Here is a 27,391-nt window from a genome sequence, read left to right on the forward strand (position 1 = left end):
CCCGAGTTGACCGGGGATGGGGATGGGTATGGGGATGTAAATTTAATCCCCGATGGAATTGGGGACGGAGATGGGAAACCGTAAATCCCCGATCCCCATACCCGAACCCGAAAATACTATATATATTTATTAGAATCACTTTAAGTCTTTATCTATATTCTAAAATCAATTTTAAGTTTAGAGCTTTTATTTAATAATTTTTATGTGTTATACTTTATTAATCATTTACTTAACATATACATTAGTTTATACATAGAAAGAAAATGTCGAAATACTCATTCTCCTACGTATTTTTTATCAAGACGGGTATGAGGATGTAATTTAATTCCCCGACGCGGATGGGGATTACAAGTGAAAATCGAGTACGGAGATGGGGATTAAGATCCCCGATAATCCCCGCCCCATTGTCATCCCTACGCACAAGGTTTGTCAAATGTAATCTCAGAATTTCATGTCGGGCTCTACCATTTATAAGTTTTTTAGTTTGACGATCATAAGCCTGGATAAATGTAGGTTTTGTTAGAAATGTTAAAAAAATGATTCCTAAAATTGTCACGTATGAATCGACTAAAAAATTAAGCCCGCCCCAATATGACTTCAAATTAACCCTCTAACCCGCCATGTCGTTTTAACATAGTAATAAAATTCGTTTAGTCAAAGTTAAAAGTTTTATAATAGAATTTTTGATGATTTATAATATAGTTATATATTTATGCATCAAATTCAAAGTAACCTGTATTTCTCATTATAGCTCAATGGTTGAGTACCAACTTTACATGTTGGAGATCTCGAGTTCGAGACATGAAAAAAGACATTTAAAAGGATTTTCACAAAAAGTCCTTCAGTGAAACAGATTTGAGTCCTGTAGAGGGGGGAGAGTTTTACCCCAATTAAATGTCGTGCCTTCGGGCGGTTTAGTTGAGGGTTTATTCTCCTACTAGGTATTGAGGGTGAGTGGGCTCTTTAGCGCGGACTCGGTTAAAACAACGTAAACTAGATCCCCTGTGGCGAGCAAATGATCTACACCATTCAAAAAAAATAAATTATTTTGTGTTTTTTTGTATACAAAGTGCCTATCTATCAATACAAATATTTGAGATCGAATAATTGTAAAAAGAAAGTTTTCTCCCTTTCTCTTACTATTTTATAAATACATATAATTCAAACATCACCTCTTAAGATTACAAGATATCCAACTTGACTCAAATTGTTGATGACAACGTAAATGCTCATATTTGAGTACAATAACGGGGGTATTTATACCAAAAATTAGGTATATAATATTCACATACTCACTTTGCTCATATTATATATATATATATATATATATATATACTAGTTAATCAATCCGAGCTCAACCCGGATATGTTAATTAAAATTTTAAATTATAAACTATAAACAAAATTATGTAATGTTTTTCTTAAAACATTATAACTTGATATAAATCTAATCACTTAACTAACACAATAATGATATAGTTAATAAATCAACTAAATAAAAAGACATTTTATTTTGTAATATTGTATAAGAGATATTTTTTATTCTTTAAATAAATGATTAATATATTTATAAAACATGTAAAGAGCTATTTCTATTTTATTTATATATGACATCATAATTAAAAAAAACTTTTTTAAGATGAAATATGAATTTGTCACATCAAAAAAACTTTTTAAGAATACTTGTAAAAAACAATCTTATTTTATTATATATAGAGATAGAGATATATATAAAATAATCGATCATTTAATCGAAGTTGAAGTTAAACTTGAAATTTAAGACCGATATACATTAATTAACTACTAAAACTTGACAATGAAGGCTATATGGATAGACCATAAACTTGAAAACGAGCTATAAACACATTAACTGCAAACCTAAGCCATGTGGGTTTTTTTCCTTCTGCATCGTTGCTCGATTCGTGGTAAGAGACCCGGTTTAAATAACCGACTACTCGTTCTCGAGTTATGAGTTCACCTTTTGATGGTGCGATAGTTTGTTTGTATTCAAAAGTCACATATAGAAAAGAAGGAAAATGGTAAATCTTATTAAAGAATAGCCTAAACATCCTCCTAAAACTATAAGAATATGACATGTGTTATCCACTAATTTTCTTTGCTAATCTTGCCTCCTGATTTTTCTACATGTCATCATCCCGTGATTAGAAAGATTTTTAGGCTATTTAATTATGAGGATTAATCATTTTTCAAAAAAAAAAGAATGTAAACTCAACCCACTAAACCATTAAAAACTTGAACCATTCAATATGACTAACGCACAACACAATAACACAAATCTCACAAACCATTAATCACATGAAACAACTTAACCACAAGTCACATAAACCAATAAAACAAACTCAAGTCAACCACAAGCCACATACCCGAATGACAAACTACTAATTAACCACAAATACCAAGGCTAACACATTAAACCTAAGAAATCGACCGAAAAGACAGTAAGTATGAACTGAACCAAGAGCTCACTAAAAGTCACAAAGGGTTATGTCAACAACTTACCAAAATGACAACTCAACCAAAACAATAAAGATAAAATTAAAACAACCGAAGTTTGGTACATCAATAAAAAATCTAACATTGAATGCATATTTTACTTGGTTATTGCTTTAGAACAATTATCATGATTCATAATAGATGGTTTGGCATCAAGAAAATTTATTAAATCACCTGAAAATGTTTATATGATAATTACAGATTTGTATGAGCTAGTTTAATTTAGTACCCAACAAGTTTATTAACATAAAGTAATCCACAGAAAGAGTACCAGTCTAATACCTAATTAACCATGTAATAGTATATCCAATTTGACTGCCTAAGGGGGAGAGAAGTACTGGTGTAATGATTTTTTCCAACCCTCTCAAATCTTACCAATCAAATACCTCCAACTCAATTTTTCTTTTCAACCCTCCCAATCATTTTCAATGGCATTCATCACCTTCTCAACCATCCGGATTTTTTTTTCTTTTTAATTTAATTTAATCAAACAATTTTTAAACAAAACAATATAAATAAAACATAAACCATACATACTAAAATTAAACAAAGTTCATTACACACTTAGATAAATAAAAATTAAAATGTTCGGCACATGAAAATAAACAATAGATTAAAAACATAAAAATCACTCATTAAACTCCCATCCATACTTCGCCGCATTAGCCCGTTTTTGCTCAATCGCCCACACTCTACTTTTTGGATCGGAGTTCGCATGTGGAGTGTTGAAAAACTTGCAATAACTCCTCTGACTCTTGTTACTTTGATGCTCGAGTTGTAAGTCCAGCAATATTTGCTTCTTCATATTGGCTTCCTCCATATGTTGTTTTTTCTTCTCTGCATACTCCTCCGTAAAAGCTGGAAAAAGGCTGTAACCTTTCATTTGTCTCTTTGATCCCCAAAGTTGATTCTCCCCTTTTGATTTCAGATTATCGGCCCATCAGTTTGGTGGGAACGTTGTATAAAATTATATCAAAGATCTTAGCTAGTCGTATGTCAAAGATCATTCAGCATATTATCTCTCCTACCCAGTCTGCTTTTGTGAAGAATCGTCAAATTCTCGATGGCCCTTTAATGCTTAATGAGGTGATAGACTGGTACAAGAGAAAAAACAAGAAACTTCTTCTTTTTAAAATCGACTTTGAAAAGGCATATGACTCGTTATCTTGGAATTTTCTCTTTAAAGTTATGGAGGCTATGGGATTTAGTCAGAAATGGATTGGTTGGATAAATGGTTGTTTATCATCGGCTCGCACTTCTATTCTCATCAACGGCAGTCCTACGAAGGAGTTTGATATTCAGGGGGGGCTCAGACAAGGCGACCCTATGGCACCATTTTTATTTATTATTGCTTTGGAGGGATTTAATGTTGCATTGAACCGACTTGTTAACAATGGTTTGCTCTCTTGTGCTTTGATTGAAGGTATCTCAATCTCTCATCTATTTTATGCGGATGATGCAATAATTTTATGTGACTGGTCTTCCTTAAATCTGGATGTCATTTGTACGGCCCTCAAAACTCTCTATCTGGTTTCGGGTTTAAGAATTAGTAACAACAAATCGTCTATCATTGGGGTGAATGTATTAAAAGAAGATGTTGATTCAATGGCTGCAATGTTTGGGTGTAAAGTTGAATCCTTACCAATCAACTACCTTGGTATTCCTGTCGGTGAAAGAATGACGAGAATTAATGGGTGGAGACCCATTATAGATAAGCTTAATAAACGACTTTCTAGGTAGAATGCGAGCCTTCTCTCTATTGGAGGACGAGCCACTCTCCTTACTTCTGTTCTTGGTTCACTTGGTACCTATTATTGTTCTCTGTTTAAAATGCCTCGTTTTGTGATCAACAAACTCGAATCAATTTGAATGAATTTTTTTTGGGGCGGCAACAAAGATAATAAGAAGATGGCTTGGGTCAAATAGACAACAGTTTTATCCAGCAAAACAGTTGGAGGCCTTGGTTTTGGTAGCTTAGAGGCACTAAACCTTGCACTTATTTACAAGTGGAGATGGCGTGCCCGTGCTCATCCAGAGCTTCCTTGGGTTAAACTCATTAGTGCTATTCATGGTCCTACTGTGTGGGATGATTTCAAGTGTGAGGGTAACGGCATGTGGGCTCAACTTTGTAAAACATTCACTCATGTTCATGAGCTTACTTCTGTTTCTCGTGATATTATTACAAAACAGGTCTGTAATGGTTCCAACACGAGTTTTTGGACAGACCCTTGGCTTGATGGTGACATTCTTGCAGTTCGGTTTCCTCGTCTTTTTGCTTTAGAAACAAATAAAGGGTGCAACATTGCTAGTAAACGTGTTGGCCTGAACTGGTTGTGGTCTTGGAGAAGAATGGTGAGGTCGGGAAGAGAACAGGAAGAATTTGATGCTTTGTTAACGGTAGTTGGCGATTTTCAGTTGTCTTCAGGTAGCGATATTTGGGTATGGAACTATCGTGGAGAAAAACTTTTTCAAGTTTCAAATTTCCGCCATGCTCTAGATACTTTCATACTACCTACTCTTAACTCTTCTACTGTTTGGAACTCTTGGATTCCTAAGAAGGTTAACATCTTTTCATGGCGATTACTTCGTGATTGTCTTCCTTCTCAAATTAACTTGGCTTTACGTGGGATCCCGTTCATGCCCTTGGTCTGCCCCATATGCTTTTCGGGTCTAGATATGATCGTTCATACCTTCGTTTATTGCGAGACTGCTCGCAAAACGAGGGCATACCTTACTTCTTGGTTGCAGATTGATATTCCTCCATGCAACCCCACTGAGTTGTCTTATTGGGTTGAGACTCTACATTGTGCTTCTCCCTACAAGAAGGTCATTCATGGTATCCTCTCAGTTTGGTGGTGGTTACTATGGAAGAACAGAAACGAAGCGGCATTCTCATCCAAGCACGAAACTAGCGAGGCCATTTTCCAATCTACTTTGTCGCTTTCATTTTTATGGTTATCACCTCGTTGTAATAAATTTAGCTTCGTGTGGCCAATGTGGAAAATTAGTCCATCTTATTTGATGTAATATCCCCCATCTTTGGCACCTTGCCAAAGTTTATATTGAATAATAAACTTACTGTTCAAAAAAAAAGCTGGAAAAAAAAACCATTTTGTTTTTTCAACCCGCCACCTCTTCTTCCATATGTTACTTCTCCGCCACCTCTTCTTCTTGCATCCGTTTTGTTTATTCAGCCAGCCTTGGAAATTTCTTTTTTGGTACAACTTCTTCTACTAATACATAAACAACAATTGAACGTAATAAATAAATATATATATACATATATACACATGTATATGTATTTATAATAAACGTATAATAATAACATATAACTAAAAAACAAACGTAATAAACATATATAAAGTATAGGAATAATAACATGTAACTACTAAAAAAACGTAAACATATATAAAGTATATTAATAAACATATATATATATATATATATATATATATATATAAAGTCTAGAAACAAAGTTTTATACCTATTTGAACTTCTTGTGTATTGGGAATGGCCTCAACCTCATCGTCGGTGGGGAGGGGAGTCGGTGCTCGTGAGATTTCAAACGGATCAAAGGACTCCAAATCAATCTCGATCATTTGATACCACTCATACTCTTGGCCGTGGGTAGGGGGAGGAGGATGCATTGTGCGAGAGGGAGGAGGATTCATTGCGCGAGGGGGGAGGAGGATGCATTGCGCGAGGGGGGGGATCGAGGAAAATACGTTGTATGAGATTGTGAGGCGTAATGATATTGAGGTTGAGTAGTCGGTGGTGGGTCGTGAATATAGTATTGTGAGGGGTTGACTTGTTGAGGTTGATATTGAGTCCGTTCTACTCTTCGTGGTAGATGAAAGTTGTCTCATGTCGGTGCTCGTGGCCTGGTAACATTTTCCCCCTCCTTGGATCCATGGTTGATTGTGAAAGTAGAAAATATGTTTGGTGTATGAAGAGGTATAGTTTTTTTGTTGTGGTTGTTTGAAGAATAAAGGAGAATGTACTTATAGATAAAATGAGGTATTTATTTTATTTTTTTTTTAGTTCCTAACGACTATTTGGTCAAAGGGGTATTAAATTTTATTTTATTTTTTAATCCTAAAACGTTCCTGGCCCCACGCTCTAACATCTCTTTTTCCTCCAAGCCGTGCAGGGCTTAAAGCCCGTCCAACTCCATGCTGTTGGCATGCCACAGAGATAGCGGTGATGTGCAGTCAGCGGCTTGGCCAACCCGCCAGCCATACAACTATCACTCCTCTCCCCCTAAGTATCAATCCAGAGTTCGAGACAACTAGTAAACACAAAGAAAAAGTCAGTATGATGTTTTGGTCATAAAAGAAAAACGATACAAACTAGAAACACAATTCACATGGACAATACAAGTATATAATTCACAACATATCAACTTTTTATGATTAAAACCTACATTATATCACTACGTACGGTTGGCAATTTGGCATTACACAATCATTGATATACCTTTTATGTCTGCCATATAACATTACATCCATAAACTTATGATATAAAATACACATACACATTATGCAACAGTACTTTTGTGGATAATAATACAAAAAGTATACTTAAATATTCTTGTTCTTTTACATAGATCCAACTCGACCTTACATCTTTTGCTTAAATCGAATCAATTGTAAGTGGAAGCATGTGTTAAGTGTTGATTATTTTCAAAATGTGTATTTTGCATTTCAAGTTATATACATTTATGAAAAAGTGCATCTAATGCTCATTTTCAAAATCTCACTACAAATGTTTGGTAGCCGAGTAATATTTAAGAATATCAATAGTTCTTGTTAATGACACCCTAAATTATCAGTTGAAATTATTTAGATTCATTAAAATTTATATTTTGTTTATGAATATTTACGAGAATGGTTTTTATATATGAAGTATTAGTTTTTATGCATATAATAATTAAGGTACTAATGACAACCTCTTAAACCATGTTACTCGTTTGCCTCTAATAAGGAAGTTGTACATTACATGTATAATGTATTGATGATTCATTTTCATTACACCAAGTAAATCCAGAGCCAGAGGTTGACATTGTTTCAAGAAGAAGAAAAGAGGATGCCTTTGTATCTACAGACAGCACATGTTATATATCAAAAAAATGTGTCTAATCAAAAATGGAAAATCTTCCAAAAGAGACGTCAATGGTACAATGATATCACTATAAATCAACATAATATCATATTCTACACACATATAATTTATCAATAAATACTGAACTTTACCAGTAATCGCCACAAGAGCAGACACCATCTTCAAAGTGATGAAACCTATTTATATCTCTCATTATAATTTCGCGTTGCACAATCTTTGATATAAACTTGAAGACGTCATGGCAGTCCAAACATATTCTAAGATTTTTCATAATACGAATTGGGGATCCTGACGGTGTACTAACTAAAGCAAACGCTAGAGCTAACCTTTCACCGTGTACCCACAACAAACGTGCCTTTTCATCGTCTTCAACATCAAGTAATATGACATCATGGTTAGAAACATAGCCAGACCTATTGCTTTTCAAATTTAACCACTCCAACATACCATGGATTAGTCTGATGTCACGATGCGAAGAATCACCGACTGTAAAATAATGAACTATTCCCTGATTTTCAATCCAACTGAGGCCAGGCTCCTTTTTCACTCTTTTTTTCTTCATATATCTTCTAACCAAAGCTACATTATCCCATCTTTTTGCATTTGCATATATGTTTGATAATAGCACATACGTAGACTCGTCTTGTGGTTCCAACTCAAGAACACGTTTAGCAGATAATTCACCGAGCTCAACATCTTTATGAATTACACAAGCTCCAAGTAAAGCACGCCATACCATTACACTAGGTTCACCAGGAATTTGATCAATTACCTTCACAGCCTTGACTAGTTGACCCAGTTTCCCAAAAAGTGATACCATACAAGTATAATGTTCCATACAAGGTTCAATATCATAATCTTTCGTCATGGAGGCAAAATAGGCTTCACCTTCATCTAATAAACCTATGTTGCTGCATGCCGAAAGGACACCAACAAATGTTAATTGATCAGGTTTAATATCCGTCTTATTCATCATTTTAAACATACCCAGGGCTTCTTGACCAAGACCGTGCATGGAATATCCTGAAATCATTGCATTCCATGACACCACATCTTTATGGTTAATCATGTTGAAGACCAAACGGGCCATCTTAATGCTGCCACATTTGGCATACATATCTAATAGAGAATTGGCAACAACTAAATCGTTTACATAAAGGGTTTTGATCGTCAAACAATGTATTTGAATGCCAGCCTCCAAGATTGTCAAGCTAGCACAAGCACGGAGAACACTAGAGTATGTCACCTCTGTAAACTGAATCCGATCTTTCAGCATATCAGAGAACAGAGTCAGTGCCTTATTCCAGTTGCCAAATAGCACATAATTAACAATTAGTGTGTTCCAAGAGACCTCATTTCTTGTTTTTGAGTCTTTAAACAGTTTGACTGAGTCATCTATTAATCCACATTTAGCGTAAACATCCATAAGGGCATTAGATACATATACAATAAGATCAAGACCAACCTTCAGTACATGGCAATGAATTTGCTTCCCTAAGGATAAGTTCTCCATTGTTGAACATGCTTGCAGCACACTAGCAAAAGTGAACTGGTTAGGAACTGCGGGTCCTTGTCTCATCCTACAGAATAGTTTCACAGCCTCTTCACATCGGTCACTCTGGGAATATCGTGCAATCATAAAACTCCATGGAATCACATCTTTCTTAGGAATCTCTTCAAAGACTAGCCGTGCATCTTGAATGTTCCCAGACTTGGTGTACAAGTCAAGCAACGAAACACTAACATAAGAGTCAATATCATAGCAAGATTTTATAGCAGACCCGTGAACACTTCTACCCACTTCAATAGCCTCGAGGCCAAGACACGCCTTTAGCATGCTAGCAAGTGTGAAGTTATTAGGATTAAACCCTAGCATACGCATTCGAGAAAATAAGTGAAAAGCTTCATTGAAATAATCATTCTCAGCATAACAAGTAATCATCCCTGTCCATGAGACCATATCTTTGCAAGAAATACAATCAAAAACTTCCTTCGCCATATCTACAAACCCACTCGACGAATAAGCATCAAGAAGTGCAGTGCCAACAAAGGCATTAGAATCATGACCCAATTTATAAATCGACCCATGAACATATCTAGCCAATTCACCACATTCCGTGTTCACAAGCAGCTTCAAAACAGAAGTGAAAACAAAGGCATTAAGCTCATGGCCTTCTCTATGTAACCTAATAAACAATCTTACAGATTCAATATTCGGAAGCAACTCCGAAAACCCTTGAATTAATGTAACGAACGAAACTGTATTTCTGTCAGGCATTTCATCAAACACTTTACGTGCATCCGACAAAAGCTCAGACTTAACATACAAATTCAAAAGTATATTCCATCCAAACAAGTCCAAGTTACCACCTTTTTTCAAGATTTGACAATGAAGAGTCTTTCCGGATGCTAAATTACCGGTGACGATGCAATCTTGGAGAAAACGAGCACTTATATGAGCGTCGAAATCGGGGTTTGGTGTTATATAGTTTACATGTTCTTGGGGGAATTTGGTGTTGGTGGATAGAGATACAGAGAAGCCACATTGTGTGTAAGGATGATTCAGAAACTGGGTTAATAGCAAATTGGTCAGTGGCCGTTTTCTGTAACGATAACATAATTTTATCATGAGTTTGAGTTAGAGAAAGAGAACGCGGCAAATTCATGAATTTGAAACAAGATTTAGCGTCTTGTTACAGAATATAAGTTTGACTCCAATAACAGTACGAGATTCGTTTATATTGCCATAATCGTAAGCTATTCGAATTGTTTGACTCCAGTCGAGCATGGTTCATGGCGAGTTTCAAAATAGTTTAGATACTAGATTGACTCTTGTCCATCACTGGACATTAGACTTCTCGTTGGACACGAGCCGTATACATTTAACTCATACGTAATACGAAGTATTAGATATACACTGGACACTGTCGTTATTAGCTAACACATGAAATTTATATTGGTTTGGATTTGAATTCAATGAAGATAATGATATGGAGTTTATATTGTGTATTTTCCTCATATTAAATATTGATTATTTATCTTTATGGTTGATAATTATCTAATCTAATATTATAGAGTATAGACATTGGACAAGGAATGGATTTATTTTAAATATACCATGAACAATAATTATGTACTCGACATTTATACCTATAATTATGTTTTGATTACGTAAGAATTATCTAAGCGATAGAAGTAGTCGACATCAAAAATATATTTATCTATATCTATATGATAAAAGTCAATAAAAGTCAAAATTAAAAAATTGAAAAAATCAAGAACTGTGATTGGTCAATAAGCTATTAGAGCAACTGTATTTTAGTATAATAAAAGATGATCATATGGGTAATGATCACTTACTTTTAGTCGTACATTATGTTTTAAAGTATTGTATAGTAAAACACCCTAAAGTACGTTTTATGATGTACGATTAAAAATATAAAAGTTCACGACTCAAATTCAAATGTATAAAAAAATATATATAATAATAATTAACTATACAAACAAATTTATTTTATAAAATAACAACAATAAACAAAAGAGAAAAATGATAAATATAGCCTTAAAGGCTAAAGAATTGTATCTTTTATATCAAAACCTCCATTTAAATTTTCATAATAAATATACAAATATTAAATGCACATTAAATATAAACTTAAAGGTTTTGTCTAACAAAATCCAACAATTAATATTCTTGGTATCTCTTTAAAATATAGGCCAGTAATAAGAGTTGAGTTTGTTCCTCTTCAAAGTCATCTAACAAAGTAAAATTTGAATGATTATGTATGATTGTATATATCTTTGTTATATTGCGTTTTACCTGAAACTTTCATACAGTCATTTGGTCGCAGATTAAAATCTAAGGAAATTCAATGGCTCAGGTTTCCATTGACACTGAAGGATGTTTTACCTTATAAGAGGGGAGTAGAGCTGGCAATTCTCGACACAGACCTGTTAGCATGACACGACCTGGTTTTTTCGTGTTTCATGTTTGGCCTTAACGTGTTTCGTGTCTTAATAGGTCCGAGCCTGTTAAGACACGAATAATTGTCGTGTCCACGATAAGACAAGTAGTATATATATGGACATGTTAAAGACACGTTAAAGACCTGTTAAAGACATGTTAAAGACATGTTAAAGACACTTTAAGGACACGTTAAAACACGATAAGATACGTTTTCAGGTCCCTTAACAGGTCCCTTATCGTGTAACTTTTAACAAGTCTCATAACAGGTCTCTTATCGTGTAACCTGTTAAAAATCGTGTCGTGTTCGTGTTTGGAAAAACTGACACGATTAGTTATCGTGTCGTGTTCGTGTTTAACCCTATCGTGTTCGTGTCTTATCGTGTCATGTCAGACACGATATGCCAGCTCTAGAGGGGAGGGAGTGGTCAAGGGGAAGGGGTTTCCCGCTAGCGGGCCGCGCAGGCACGCTGGCGCCGACGGTTACCCGCAGGAGGGAGAGAGAGAGAGTTTTTTGGTGAAGAACCCCGATGGGGAGAAGAAAAGAGAGAGAGAGTTTTTTGGTGAAGAACCCCGATGGGGAAGAAGAGAGAGGGAGGAGGAAGAGAGAGAGAATTGAGAGAGAAAAATGCGGAGTGGTGTGATTGGTTGAGAATTTTAATAAGGGACCCATGCTCTTTTTTTTACCAGTTCCTAATTTTTTAAAGAAAAAAAAATTATTTCTTAACATGTCTGCAAAAATCACCTTTTTAACACAAATACTACCATTTCTTCAACAAATTTATAAAAATGGATCAAAAAAATAAATAAAAGAAGTCCCTTCTTTAAAAAAAAAATCAAGATTGTTTGTTTAATTAATTTCGGTTTCTTTTTTCTTTTCTTTTTTTCTTTTTTTAGGAAATGTGTTTTTATTAATAGTTTTTAATGAATGTTTAATGTTTTAGTTTATATAGTATTTGAAATTATATAGGATTAAAAATAAATGGAAAAGAAACGATGAGGTGGAGATTGGAGAAAGTGAGAGAAAGTGACACCAATGATTTGGAGAAGGTGGAGAAAATTGAGAAAAATTGAGGTGAAAGATTTTAATTGGTTAGTGTTGGGTAAGCTGGGTGACCACTCCCTCCCCAAAAGAATGAACTTGACCAAGTTTGCAAAAAAGACCCATATCACCTTGCAAGAATCTTAGATCATGATTAAACAACTTTAAGAGCCGTAGTTTGTTTGAATGTTTGACAAGGCTTTACACTGGTCTTATGGGAATATATAGATATAGATAACAAGTAAAATAAGAAGAATAAAGAATTAAAATACGCAACTTCATGTCTTCTATAAAAGGCAACTTTTTGGTTGCGATTTTCGGAGCTCTAATTTATGCAAGTAGATAAGTATGTAAGGTGTGGCCTTGGGGTGCTTGTGGAGTACCCGATTTCATTTCTCGTGTAAAATTTGTTTAAAATTTCTATTTTTTCTAATCTACAATTAAACAAATTTTTTTGAGTAATTGTCATAATGGTCACCGTGGTTGGTAAGATTTGAGTTTTAATCCATGTCCACAATGAAGCTTAACCCAAAACATATAGCTTCATAGGTCATCACCACAAATTAGTTGATTAGCCGCAATGATGTTGCTAGTTAACATGGTTTCACAAAAGCTTAATTCGCACCAATTGGCTCGGTGACAAGTTTTTAAGTCATTAGGTAGCTTTGTAACATTCTTCATAACATGCGTTGTGCTTTGTGCAAAGTGACATCTTTACTTCTAAAATCACTTGGGGCAGTTATGTAAAAGTTCAATTCAAGATGAAGTTACGGATTTGACAAACATCATGTATATTTGTGTTTAATTGGAAGAATTCAAGAGATGAATGTCACAAAAATATTCACATATTTTGACATCACTCCACAAGCTGGTTTTGTTTCCTTCATAAAATATCAGATCAGCTAACAATACATTTAAAGTAAATTACTACAAGATTGAAGCACATCAAATATCATAAAAAATAAATAAATTAACAAATATAAATTTAAATATGAATTGTCACGTTTGCGTCGGTCAAATTAGTTGTTCCCTTGACACGCTTATTTAAACGGCAATAATTAAAACAACGTGGTCATAATATTCATATGTAATGTTGTTGACCAACAAAAAGTCCACCTAATAAGAATAAAAAACATACTGGTATATATCTAAACTTGGCCTAATTTCACCAAATGCCCATGTGAAATTGTGAATATGTGATGCTGCCTAATAATAGAATAAAAATCAAATTAAGTCTTGTGTATATTCATATCATGGCTGGAATTCCGATACGTATTTCTTCATTGCTAACATTCGCTTCCTTGTGAACACGCGTATGGATTTATGGTCACCTGCCTGCAAATTTGAACAAATTTTGAATTAGTTTTCAATTGTCATTGTCATATAGTACAATAAAAGGTTTTTGTTGGTTTCGCCTTTTTTGTTGGATAGTGATTTAGTTTTATGAATTTATTTTGATGTTCACATTCTAAAAAAATGATGTTGATGAATTTAGTTCTAAAAAACACAGAGTTTTATTTTTGAATTATATTAATTACAGTTATAGTTATTGACTATGAAACTTGCTCTAATGTTAACTAACATAAAAGTACGCCATAAACCTACCACGAGTATACGGATTCATTCACAACAAACAATTCAATTTGTTGTTGAAAATAGCAACTGTATAAACGCCATAAAAGTACGTACGCCATATACCACGCACAATTAATGGAAAAAGTAGAAGATAATTATGTGCAACAGAAAATAAAAGGTTGCTACGTCTATAGTATTTTTGTATATGTATAAACTAATTTAAAAGGTTTTTTTTTTTTTTAAAAGTTAGTTTCAATTCAGACGTGTTGGAGACAATTACCCCCTTATAAAAATTACCTTGGATGAGAAATCGAGACCTTGAGGAAAACTCACCTCCAGGACCCACAACAACGGAGTATTATCGTTAGGAAAAAACTATTCACTTTTCATTAACTTAGTTTTTAGTTTTGAACTATATATAGCTCTCTGATTTAGTTAGGAAAAAATTATAATCATACAACTAGTTACAATTTCTTTGATTTAGTTTTTAGTTTTGAACTATATATAGCTCTCTGATTATTTGTTATTACTCTTTATTAAGTTTTGAAATCTAACATGCATAAATTACAATTTCTTTCATACGACTAATAAATAAATATGAAAATATAAATAATAATAATAATAATACTGCTAAAAAAGGAAAGAAAACGAACCTTTCTTTACGCTTTTCCAAAAATCGTCTCAAAGATTTCTTCCTTAACATCGGAAGATCTGAACGGCCAGCCAGCACTCCACCTAATAATTCCTCCCCATTATTATCATTATCATTAATACTATTATTCTGATGATTATTATTAACTACTTCACCACCATCAGTCTTAGAACCCGGGCTTGCATTTTCAGCAAGTTTCATAATTTTGTCCGCCTGATCAGCAGAGACATCAAAAACCGAAACCGACCCGTTATAGAATATGGTCAATGGAGCAACATTATTATGACTTTTAACATTATTATTATTATTATTATTATTATTATTATTTCCACAATAATCCTGCTTATTATTATTATACACCGGCAGAGTTTGAAGAAGAAGATGATGAGGAGGATGCCAGCTACTAGTTGAGTTCTGCTTCACGAAATGAGTAGTTGTCTTCTGTTTCTTAGCAGACGCGGATGCAATGGCGGTTTTCAATAGCTCCGGGTTGATCTTTGATATCACTCCTTGTATATCTACAAAAATAAATAAATTATTAACATACCAACAAATTATATATGGCCAAATCCACAAACAAGAAATTAATAATTAATGCGAATTAATTAATCAATGGAAATATACCTCTACTACTACTAGTAGTAGTACTACGGTGGTCAGCAAGCTTCTTATTGTGGGATGATGATTCTTCGTCTTTGAGACGAAAGAAATCGATTTCAACAGCTGTTGGGGAGCCTGACATGATTAATGATTTATTAAGAAAAAAAAAATACACAAACGAACAATGGTGTTTGATTAATGAGATGAGAGGGAGGGAGGGAGAAGTAAAGGAAGTTGAGAAATTAAGAATGATATTGTTTGAGAAATTAAGAATGATAAATACTAGAATATAGTTAATGCGCACGAGATAAATGTGAGATCATATAGATATAGGTGTTGTCGTGAATTCCGTGATAGTTTGTTTGTTGGAGTATTTCAAATTTCCCCACACACGCTTTCCTATTTGCTTTTCCTTTTATTATTATTATTATATTATTACTCGTATTATTTTTTTTTTCTAATAGGAGGTAAGGAAGAGTCAAAGAAAGAGTTGAAGGGTGGTGGTGATTCATTCGTATTTTTCGGTTACAATAATGGGACTCTAAACTGATTTAAACTAATTTTTAAATATATAAACACATGGGTTATACTTTTTTTAATCATTTTTAGTACTCGAGTAGTGTATATTCCTATTCCTATTATTTTTAAACACAAATCTTCAATCATAACTAATTATCCGCAACATAATCAACCCATTTCCTCAGCTACGGCTTCTTTTTGTTTATGGGATTAATGTTTGGTATACACACGTTATTAAACAAAACTACATTTACACTCCTATCAAATATACAAAATATTTATGACTTTTAAAATATAATGAATAATCAAATATAAGTAACAAAAATAATCTTGTAATAATTCAAATGTAAAACTATATGCAAAAATGAACTGGTAATTTTTAAGTGTAAAAAAATTAATAAAAGATGTAATACTAAAACATTGAATTGGTATGTATGATAATATTTGACATTTAGTGATGTATGTATGTAATTTTTTAAATTTGGCTGGATAAATATGTAATATTGGTGTTTAATTAACTATACTATAATTAACTCACCCTATGATTAATAAATACATTTTTTGTTTAGGTAATAATTACTATACTAAATATTTTAAAATAAACTTTATGATAATATTATATTATTATTTTTGATTTATATATCCACTTAAGTTAGTAACACGCGGTTTCAATATTTTATGAAAAATATAAAAAAATTGTTAAAAGTATGTTGAAAAATAGTTATCATATTAAATGGTGAAAATTCTTTTTTTTACTCAAGTTGAATATTAGAAAATGTAATAATTGTATTTAAATCAAGTACTGAGATAAAAATAATATTTTTTAACCAATTAAGTTTTTTTTTTAATGAAGTTGACGCTAACAAAATAATAGTTATATTTAAATTAAGTATTTAATAAGACCTTTTCGTTTATAAAAAACTTAAAAATGTAATTTAATGATAAAAAAATACTATAATTTAGTGAGAAATTTTCTATACAAATATATATAATAATTTTTGTGTGAGTCCATAGTTTTTTATTTTAATTATAAATTATGACATAAAAAAGGTTTTAGTTGATAAAATAAAACATTATGATTGGTTAATAAGTTTTAATAAAGATAAACAAATAAAAATTATGGCATATATAAAACTAATTTTAAGTTCATTATGGCATATATAAAACTAATTTTAAGTAAATTAATTAATTAAGCATTCGGATTAATCAATAAAAATTATGGCATATATAAAACTAATTTTAAATAAACAGTTACTAGACGGATGTCCGTGCGATGCAGCGATGATGGTGGTAGCGACGAAGGTGACAGTGGTGGCGTCGGTGACGGTGGTGGTGGCGTGGTAGTGAATGTAAACTAATTGATGTAAGAGGGTTTAATATGTTTTTTAAGGGTTAGAGGATATGTTGTTATTTATTTTATTAAGGGTATTATAAGTAAATAGGTAAAAATGTTTAAATTAATGAATAAAAAGGAAGGATAATATTGTTATTTCAAAATCTTAATTACTAAAGGGGGATGAGATAGTTTGTTTTATAGAGTAGTATAGATAAATAATTATGAGATGAGATCATTCAGAATGGGCTAAGAGAGTGAATTTGGACATGTCTTTTTTTTAGTCATTAAGTGTTGAAGATATTAAGTGTCTGAATGTATAAATAATGTTTGTATGTATCAAGTAAAAAAATAGGTAATTTATAGTTATGTTTTTTTTTTTAAATTAAAAAAATATAAAATTTGACTGAATACATTAAGTTTTTAATTATTAAGTTTATTAAGTAAAAAAAACAAAAAACAAGACCTTAATCTATATAAAAAATAAATTAAATATACATGGATGCACTAACACATTAATTAATTAACTTTTCAAGCATTTCGATTGTATAATATAATATAAATTATTGAAAAATGTTAATATTAATATTACAGACAAATAATCTAGTAAAAAGAAACTAAAATTACAAACAAATAAATTAACTTACCATATCCATGATTATCTATGAGCATGGTATTCGTGTAATGCGGCGGCGGTGGTGGGGAAAGCGGTCTAATGGTGTCGGTGATGGTATTATTAGTTGTAGTGGCGGTGTCAAGTGGTGTAGGTTGATGTAATTGTGATAGTAGAAATTTTTAGAATATAAGGACTTAAAGTGTTAATTATTTAAATAAAAGTTCAGAGTGTAAATTATAATTTATTAAGGGCAAAACATGAAAAGTCAAGGGTAATTTTGATCATTCAAAGGTAAAATTATCTAAAATAAAAAGAGGTTATCTATAATATAATTAAAAGAGGGGGTTGAGGGTACACTTGGCACCCTTAATCCCTCTCCTTTAGCATAATATTTCTTCCTAATTAATCCACACCTATTTTCTATATTTTAAATTTTTTTGGCCGCCTATTTAATTTTCTTAATGTTTTTATTTTTTTTAATTCTTAAATCTCTCCAAAAAATAACTATATATACAACCTAAATTTTATTAATCATTCTATTATCTTTAAAAAACCCTCACGGTTCTTAAGAAAAAAAAAGGTTTTTTTAATTTGATATTTTGATTTTTTATGCATGTTTTGGATGTAGGGACAATTCATGATACAATCAGGTAAAATCTTTATCTAAATTTTTATCGGATTTTTCTTTTGCATGGCTGATTTTTATTATTAAATGTACGGATGATTCATGATAATGTAGAATTTTTTTACGTTTTATTACTTGGGAATGTGGGGTATTGTTTGAGAAATCACTACTATTTATTTATGTCTTTTATTCTTATATTCAAGTCAAAAGTTTGGATTTTTAAGATGCAGGGAGAGATTTGTTATGAATGTGTAATGTTTAGTCATATTTAAGTGTTTTTTTATTTGAAATTGAATATCCCATTGATTATTTGATGTTCTCTTTTGCTGGGCTCTGTCTTTGCCTACATGACACTCGGTGTCATTCTTTGATGTGCCGAAGTGAATTTTCTAATCGTGCTTTTAATTTTAGAGCAAAACTTTTTGTAAAATTTGTATTCTATGTTACCTTTTTTTTTAAACCATTTTCTTGAATCTATGGACCTTTATACTTGGTTTATTAATTTTAGTTAATGTTAGTTGTTTTCAGTAAAGTACATCTTTTTCAATAAGAAGAACAATATATATTAGAATAAGCAAATGCTACTTTTGGTATGTCTTGGAGTTCCTGCAACAAATATGTTTATTGCTAATAAAGTCAAAGCACGATGGTGGAAAAGGTCAATCTCTGGTTGTTTTTTTTGGATTTGCAGGCAAATGCTACTTCAGGAATCGGTGTTTGCTGACCACTATAAAGACGCGTTCTAGGAACTGCAACCTTATTTTGTTGACGTTGGATAATCCTTCGGATGGGTATATGTCAATCTCATTCTCCGTATTCTTTTTCACTTTATTTAAACTTTCTATAAAGTTTGCTTGCAACAAAGTGTATATAGGTATGGTTGGCTCTTTTCCTTTTTTTGGATGGTGCTGAAATCAAAACTTCTTTTGAGATGGTCTTTGCTGATAAATTGGTATGTATTTTTCAAATTATATATTTCGTTGCAAATTTTTTATTTAACTGAAGTTGGGAAAGAAAAAAGGGTAAAATAAAATCACTATTTATATAGAGTTAATTTTCATATGTTTCTTCTTTAGCTTTCGTATTGATTAAACTAAAGTTGAAACAAAAAGGTAAACTAGAATCACTATTTATATGGGGTTCTTTTCATTTGTTTTTTCTTTAGCTTTCGTATTGATTAAACTAAAGTTGAATAAAAAGGTAAACTGAAATCACAATTTTAGGGAGTTTATTTTCATATGTTTCCTTTTTAGATTTCGTATTGATTAAACTAAAGTTGAAAACAAAAGGGTAAACTAGATACACTATTTATATGGAGTTAATTTTCATATGTTTCTTTTTTAGTTTTCGTATTGATTAAGTTGTGATATTGTTCATATTAATGGTTTGCTCGAATCATTTTGAAAATACCTGAAAACTAATTTCTTTTATAAAGGAGTAAACAAAATAAAGATAAATACTATATAAAATGTAAAAGAAAACCAAAACAATGATAAGAGAACAAATTTCATTTAACAACATAGTGAGAAGGAAATAAATGAATCACTAAAAAGAATAAAACGACATAGTGGTAAACTAGTCATTTGTGTAATCTACAAATATTGAAATTGAAATTAAAATAGGAAAGCACCCCAATAACCAATATGAAGGAAGTTTTATTGTAACAGGGCGCGGATATAAAAGGCATAGATGTCGACTAAGCGGTCGTTTTCTATCAATTCTTCGGTCGCGTCTTGTTAACAAAATTTGATGAAATTGAAATTGAATTTCATTTCTTAACGCGGTTGGTTAAAGAAGGGTGAATCTCATTCCGTAGAATGTAAACATTCCATCATTTGATAGAATATTTATTCCTTAGGGATGAATGAAGGAATTTCATTTCTTCCATCATTTGAATTTTTATAAAATCAAAATAATTCCGTCAAATTACATTCATTCGAATTTCAATTCAGTTGAAAGATTTCATTCATTCCAAAAACATTATGTGAACCAAACGCACCCATAGAAAGACGTGACAATTTAACATTCAACCTTTCGCCTAATTTATGCTCCCTAATTGTCAAACAATCTTTTTAGGAAAAAAAGTAAATTGAAATGCTTCGTTTTTCATTGGGTTTAATTAAAATATAAAGTGATAATATATGAGTATAAATTAAAGTATGGACGTAAAAAAAAGCCAATATAAGTAACGTACATTTAATACAATTTTGTTTTAATATATAGGTACTAGCTAATTAACCCGGATTCAACCCGGGCTTATTAAAAAAATGATGTTGTCATAACAATTGTCTTTTATATAATGTACACGGACTGGCTGATAATAATAAGACGAAAAGAGATGATAATACTATTTTTAAAAATGGACATATAGTCGTTTCAAGAAAAAAAAACTAAATAGTCACATTTAACTTAAATAAGACTTAGGCTAAAAAAGAAATAAATCATAAATTAAATAGAAAATAATTAAAATTTAAATATGATGATGTCATAAATCATAGAAAATAATTAATATGAAAAAGTCTTATAATGACAAATAAACATTCATTAGAAAATAATGATGTCATAAAATTTTGTTTTATTTATATAAGAGATGATGACATCATCAAAAATTAATTTGATAGAATAAAAAGTTGTGATTGGTTAATAAGCTATTAGCTTAGTTGTCTTTTAAGATATATAAAGATAGAGATAAAGATAAAGATAGATATATAGGTTTTAGGTAAAATAAAACAAGTATTATAGTAAAACAAATAAAATAATAGGTTTTTATTCAGTGATAATCACCGTGCATCATGAAAATCATCATACATCAATTTAACCATGATCTAAAGGTCAAGATCGTGTCTTATTTGTTTTACTTTAATATTTGTTTTACAATATTCAACCCCTAGATATATAAATATAGAGATTATTTAATTAAATATATATTAGTTATTATATTATTGGATAAATATTAGCTATTATTTTATTCTATTGGATTAATATTAGCTATTATTTTAATCGATATATATTAGTTACTATTATTGATTTATTATATTAAAATTATTGGGTAGAAAGTGTAAATTTGTGATGGAAAAGAAAAAACTGTAAATTAAAGTCAAAATTAAAACAAAAGTCAACATTAAGAAATCAAGAGCCATGATTGGTCAATAAGTTATTAGAGAAACTGTGTTTTAGTGTAATAAAAGATCGAACTCCAAATAATACCAATGTAAGTAAATAACTTTTTCCAATTTTGTTCAAATGTCAAATAAGAAATGTTTACATGACTAGCTACCTCTATGAATTGTCTCACTGTTATAATAGACAACTGTTGGGTTTGTAACGGTGCAACAACTGGTGATGGCGGTGACGGCTGGTGGTGATGGTAGTGATGTGAGTATTAATGTAAAATTGATTGATGTAAAAAGGAGTGATATAGTTATTTTAAAGGTTGAGAAATGTTAGTATATACTTATTAAGAGTATTATAAGTATATCATGTGAAACGTTTAAATTAGTGAACAAAAGAAAGAAGTATATTTTGAGATTATCAATTACTTAGTTGAAAAAATTGAAAGAAAAAAATACTTTATATAATGTTGTAGAAATAAACAAATATTATATGTTGAAATTGGTACAAATTTAAAAATACGCACATCATTAGTGTTTTTCAGAATTCATTACATATTTTGGAACAAAAATGAAATATAAATATAGTCAATTTAATTTAGAGTTTAAATCATTTCTGATTTTCATACTCATAACTTAATCACATTACTAACTACAAGTAGTTTATATATATATATATATACACACACGAGAGTAAGTACCCGCGCGTTGCGGTGGTGAGATGGTGGGGGTGATAGCTAGGTCAAAGAGTGTGATAGTCAAATGCCTACGACCTACGGCATCCGCCCTCGGATTTAAAAATTCGTCGAAAGTATATCGAATGACATCTCTAATGAAAGAGCATGAAATTTTAAGAACACCCATACAATTTTTATAATTTATTGACGTATGATTTTTGAGATAAAAGATTTTGAATGAATTAAAGGAATAAATGATTTATGGAGGAGAGAGAAAAAAGATGATTGGTTGAGATTTGAAGAGAGAGAAAGGGTATTATGGTTATTTTAGATAAATATAGAATAGATGAGAGGAGTATTTTGGGGATATACTTAAAATCAATATTGAAAATTTCAATTTAATTTTGAAAATCTGGAAAGAATTTACTTTATAATATAGTATAGATATATATTTTTAATCGTTTTGAGTTAACAACTTAGTATGATATTTGTTGGTTGGTTAATTAAACATTAAATTACAACGTGGTATATTTTATAAATGAAACGAATAAACTGAAGAAGTTGATTCATGTTTTCAAAGAAAATCAGTATTCAACTCGGATGTATGTTTCACTAAACCTGCTATGCGTGGTTCCGGAGGAGTTTACTCAAAGGTCTTGAGTTTGAGCCTTGATAGGTTTTCCTCGACGGTATTTTTCAATTAAGGAGGTGGTATGGTGAGAAAGACTATTTATGATCCGCTTAGTGCGAGACCCTTTCGTTGTGCGATTAGCACACATCATACACGTTTGAGGTAAATTTCACTTTGATGTATGTTATTGAACATAGGTATGTCCGCTTTTATACCTTCCAGCTATGATGCACCGAAACTCGAAATAGGTAGGCATACCCATTTCGGAAACTCCATGGGAACGAAAACACGTACGAAACGTGTACGGAATGTTTCCTGGAAGTTTCCATATATACTGAAACGTTTATGTGAAACCTCCATACCGTATCTAATTAATGTTAAGGTTTCAATGAGCTTTTCTATTCCAAAAATGACTGTTGTCTTGCGATCATGTATACCCCCAAACATAAACCAATTACATTATACAATTGAGATCACCATCACGTTTAATCTATTCCAAAAATGATTAGTAAAAATTTAATCCGTGATCACCGGTCACCATCAAGTATATGTTATAAAATTATACATATATAATTCTACATAATCTCAACTTTCAAGTCTATCTCTATATAAAATCAATATATTTTTATTTTTTATATTTTTTATTGTCGTACCGTATCCTAAAATATTTAATTTTGTCATTCCTCGTTCCCGTGCTTATTTGTCGTATCCGTTTCGGTGCTACATATCCTTCCAGATTATTTAATCGGATTCGAAGCTAAAACCTTCTATAAAGATAACAAGATCTTAAATTACCAATATACCTTCAAGTGGTTGTTATTTCTTTTAAAACAAAGAAATTTTCTTTCCCATTTCAGAAACGTGGTCGGTGTTTGGAACTATATTTGCGTCTCCGCGAAAACGAAGGCCCAAACGTGCCCGGCTTGTAAATTTCCATGAAAGTGCTATGTGGAAAATAAAGTATTAAACTATTAGGCATTAGCACGTCTCTTTACTCGTCACTTTCTATTTACATATAATGATAAGATAATAATATAGATATACATAACGCAAGTATATAGCGACAGAGTTTAATTTAGCTATATTAAAAACGTGTACGCTTATATGTTTGGTTCATTCTTTAGTTTCTCAATTATCTTCACCGACTGCAAATGTAAAAAGTAGAGTAACGTATCTCCAGCATTGAATCCAGTTTGCTCTACATTTTTTTTTGTTGTTGTCATGGTATAATCTTTATATATACTAAAAGAAAACTGACATAATAACTTATTAACCAATCAGATCTTTCAATTTTTCCAAATTAAATCATGCTTATGTCATCATTATTTTTACAATTTAAATTTTAATTATAGATAACTAATTAAATATAAAAATATTATTATATATCCACTCATCATGCTAATATCCAAAAAATATTACGAGTAATTATTATATTAAATTACCAATCAAATTAAACTAAAAAACTATATAAACCTTTCCTTTAGAGGCTTGGAGCGTCGGTCCTTCAACGCGAATTTTCAATGTCAAATTATACTTCTTCTAGCTAGCAGTATGTTAATAATTTGGTTATTCGTTTGTTTTATTTTTCCTCTTTTCCTTATTATTATTTGTTACCTTTTACATGTTTGAAGTTCAAAATTTTAAACGATAATCAATGTTCATCCGGTCAATAATGCACGCCAAAATTTATTTTGGTTTCTTATACGTAGTAAAATTTAATTTGTTGTTTATATATCGTAAGAGGGCTTTTAGAAACAGGCTTTAACTTTTCTGTTAAAATAGAGGTATCATCGATATATGAATATTAGTTAATTTTATAGGTACGTTCGTAGGCAGTTGACTTTAATGAGTTTTGACATTCATGACATGCAATAAGAACAACTTTTTTAACTGTTTTTGTTTGTTGTATTTTTAACTTTAAAAAAATTAGTGAATTGTTAAACTATAATTATATAGAAGTTTTTTAACTGTTTTTGTTTGTTGTACCTTTAACTTGATAAAAAATCGTTAACAGTTGAATTATAACTATATAAAAGTTTTCTTTCTTCAATTCTATGCAATAGGAACAACTTTTTTAAATGTTTTTGTTTGTTGTATTTTTAACTTTAAAAAAATTAGTGAACTGTTAAATTATAATTATATAGAAGTTTTTTAACTGTTTTTGTTTGTTGTACCTTTAACTTGATAAAAAATCGTTAACAGTTGAATTATAATTATATAAAAGTTTTCTTTCTTCAACTCTGTTTAGTTAAGTTGCAATTTAGCCGAAAATTATAGCTTTATGTATATAGAATTTAATATAAAAAAAGAAATTCAAAAACATTTTAGGGTTAGGTACATCTTGATATATTACTCTTATATATTATCTTTTAGATATTTTACATTCATTCATGTGTCTATCTATACTTATGTCATGAAGTTATTTAAGTTTTATTTACCATGTAGAACTTTTATATAAACCCGTATATTTATACGGGTCTAAAATCTAGTAAATTAACAAACTGAAACATTTTTCACATCCAAATTAATTACACATTAGTTTTCGGTTTGTTAGTACAAGTTATAGCTAATATTAAAATTAAAATACATTATCTATATCTATACTACCTATATAAACAAACTATCTCCTACCCCATTCAACTATCTACCTTTGAATTACCTAATATAACCTCTACATTTAAACTACCTCCACACACTTAATCCATGAAATTCTGAAATTACCCTTAATAAAAAAACCCCACAATTACCTAAAACCCATATTGTTATAAAATTCTCATTAACTCTAAAATTATTGTTGAAGATAATGTTACGAATAAGAAAAAAATCTTAATTATCATAGATTATATTACAAAATGTTTAAACAATAATTACATTTTCATAACTCACGAAATTACGAACCAATTATGTCCTTTGTATATTCGTATTAAATTTTAATCTTTGACTATTTATTTTTTTAATTGTCTTGGTCTCCTCCCCTACAATTGTAAGTGATTATTTTTTATGGTTAGTGTTTGCACTTCATTATTTTTTGCACCTAATACGCGACTTATTTTTAGAATGATATATATGGTTAAATCATGCATTGACACATCTCATGAAAGTAAACTGAACGTTATAAACTGTTACGGTGTCTAGAGCGTTATAGACCGTCGCCGCTGTAATGCGCGGGCACCACTCTAGTATTAAATAAAACACAAACACATCTCATTAATAATAAATTTTACAAATATATTAATTAAAAATAATAAAATAAAAAACTTAAACCAATAAAACATAAAATAAAATAAAATAAAACATATGCCTAATTTTAATATATCTATATCTATACTCTCAAGCAAACAGGCTTTAAAGAGTAGGAATCTGATATTACTAAAATGTCCTTCAACTTACTATATCTATACTCTCATATCTACCCGTTTAGACTAAACTACCCTTGATATTAAAAAAAAAAACTGTCTCGATCCCTTCTCTTTCAGAAACATACACAAAAAATAAACCTTAACAATGTATTCTTGAGTTTTTATTAAAATAAAAGAAAAAAGAAGATTGGATAGGGGAAGAAAGGATAAATGATTACATAACAAAGAGGCATTCTCGAGTTGAAAGAAAAGAAAAGAAAGTTGATAGTTAAATGTATTCTTGAGTTAGAAGGGAAGGAAAAGAAAGGATAAAAAATACAATTTTACATTTATAGCCTTGTAGTAATTAAAACCTTTATATAGTTTGAGGGGCATAATAATAATTTCACCACTTTTCCTTCCAAATCTTGCCAAAAGTGGCAAGAAAGTTTTGGGATCAAAACATCCTATTTTTCTCTTTCTTTCCTTTCCCTTTCTTTAAAAAAAAAACTCAAAAATACAAAAACTAAGGGTGCGTTTAGTTCAAAAAAACTCCCATGTTTTCCATTTTCATTTTTCAAAAAAACATAGAAAACAAGAAACGCGTTCAAATTGTATTTTTTCTAGAAAAGTTTTCATAGAAAATGAAAATTCCCCTTTCCAACTTTTGCACTAAAATTAGAAAACTGTTTTTTTCAGTTTTTGTTTTCACTTTTCTATTTTCCAAACCTTTTATAAACCTAAAATTAGAAAACAAGTGAATTTGAACATGTTTTCTAGTTTTCTAAAATGGAAAAATGAAAACTCCATCTTTTATTTTGAACGCATTTTCAAAATTTTCAAGGGTTTTTTAGAAATGAAAAACCTTTTCATTTTCTAAAAAACTAGAAATGAAAAACTTGAAAACATTTTCTCGAACTAAACGCGCCCTAAAAGTTTCTTACCCTTTCTTTTCTCATCTCTTCAAAATAAAACCCAAGAATGCACTCTAAATTGATCGACCCCTTCCCCATGTTTCTCCCTAAATTGATCCAGCAAATGATTTTCCATACTGCAGATTTCGTCGAAACCATTC

At 30.9% G+C, this 27,391-nt stretch overlaps 2 protein-coding genes across 2 annotated transcripts; both read right to left on the reverse strand.

Moving 5' to 3' along the window:
* Positions 1 to 7,584: 7,584 nt before the first annotated feature.
* LOC122579929 (putative pentatricopeptide repeat-containing protein At5g13230, mitochondrial) lies at positions 7,585 to 10,405 on the reverse strand. Its single transcript, XM_043752195.1, has one exon. The coding sequence runs from the start codon at positions 10,261 to 10,263 to the stop codon at positions 7,762 to 7,764; it is 2,502 nt and encodes an 833-aa protein (XP_043608130.1). The 5' UTR covers positions 10,264 to 10,405; the 3' UTR covers positions 7,585 to 7,761.
* Positions 10,406 to 13,590: 3,185 nt separating this feature from the next.
* On the reverse strand, positions 13,591 to 15,733 carry LOC122579011 (protein TIFY 9-like). Its single transcript, XM_043751091.1, has 3 exons — positions 15,492 to 15,733; positions 14,869 to 15,385; positions 13,591 to 13,975 (listed from the first exon to the last, which is right to left on the reverse strand). Exons 1-3 carry the CDS (start codon positions 15,607 to 15,609, stop codon positions 13,927 to 13,929), a joined length of 684 nt encoding a protein of 227 aa, XP_043607026.1. The 5' UTR covers positions 15,610 to 15,733; the 3' UTR covers positions 13,591 to 13,926.
* Positions 15,734 to 27,391: the final 11,658 nt, after the last annotated feature.

The sequence above is a fragment of the Erigeron canadensis genome, chromosome 8, assembly GCF_010389155.1.
Source record: "Erigeron canadensis isolate Cc75 chromosome 8, C_canadensis_v1, whole genome shotgun sequence".
In the NCBI taxonomy this organism is placed as follows: Eukaryota; Viridiplantae; Streptophyta; class Magnoliopsida; order Asterales; family Asteraceae; genus Erigeron; species Erigeron canadensis.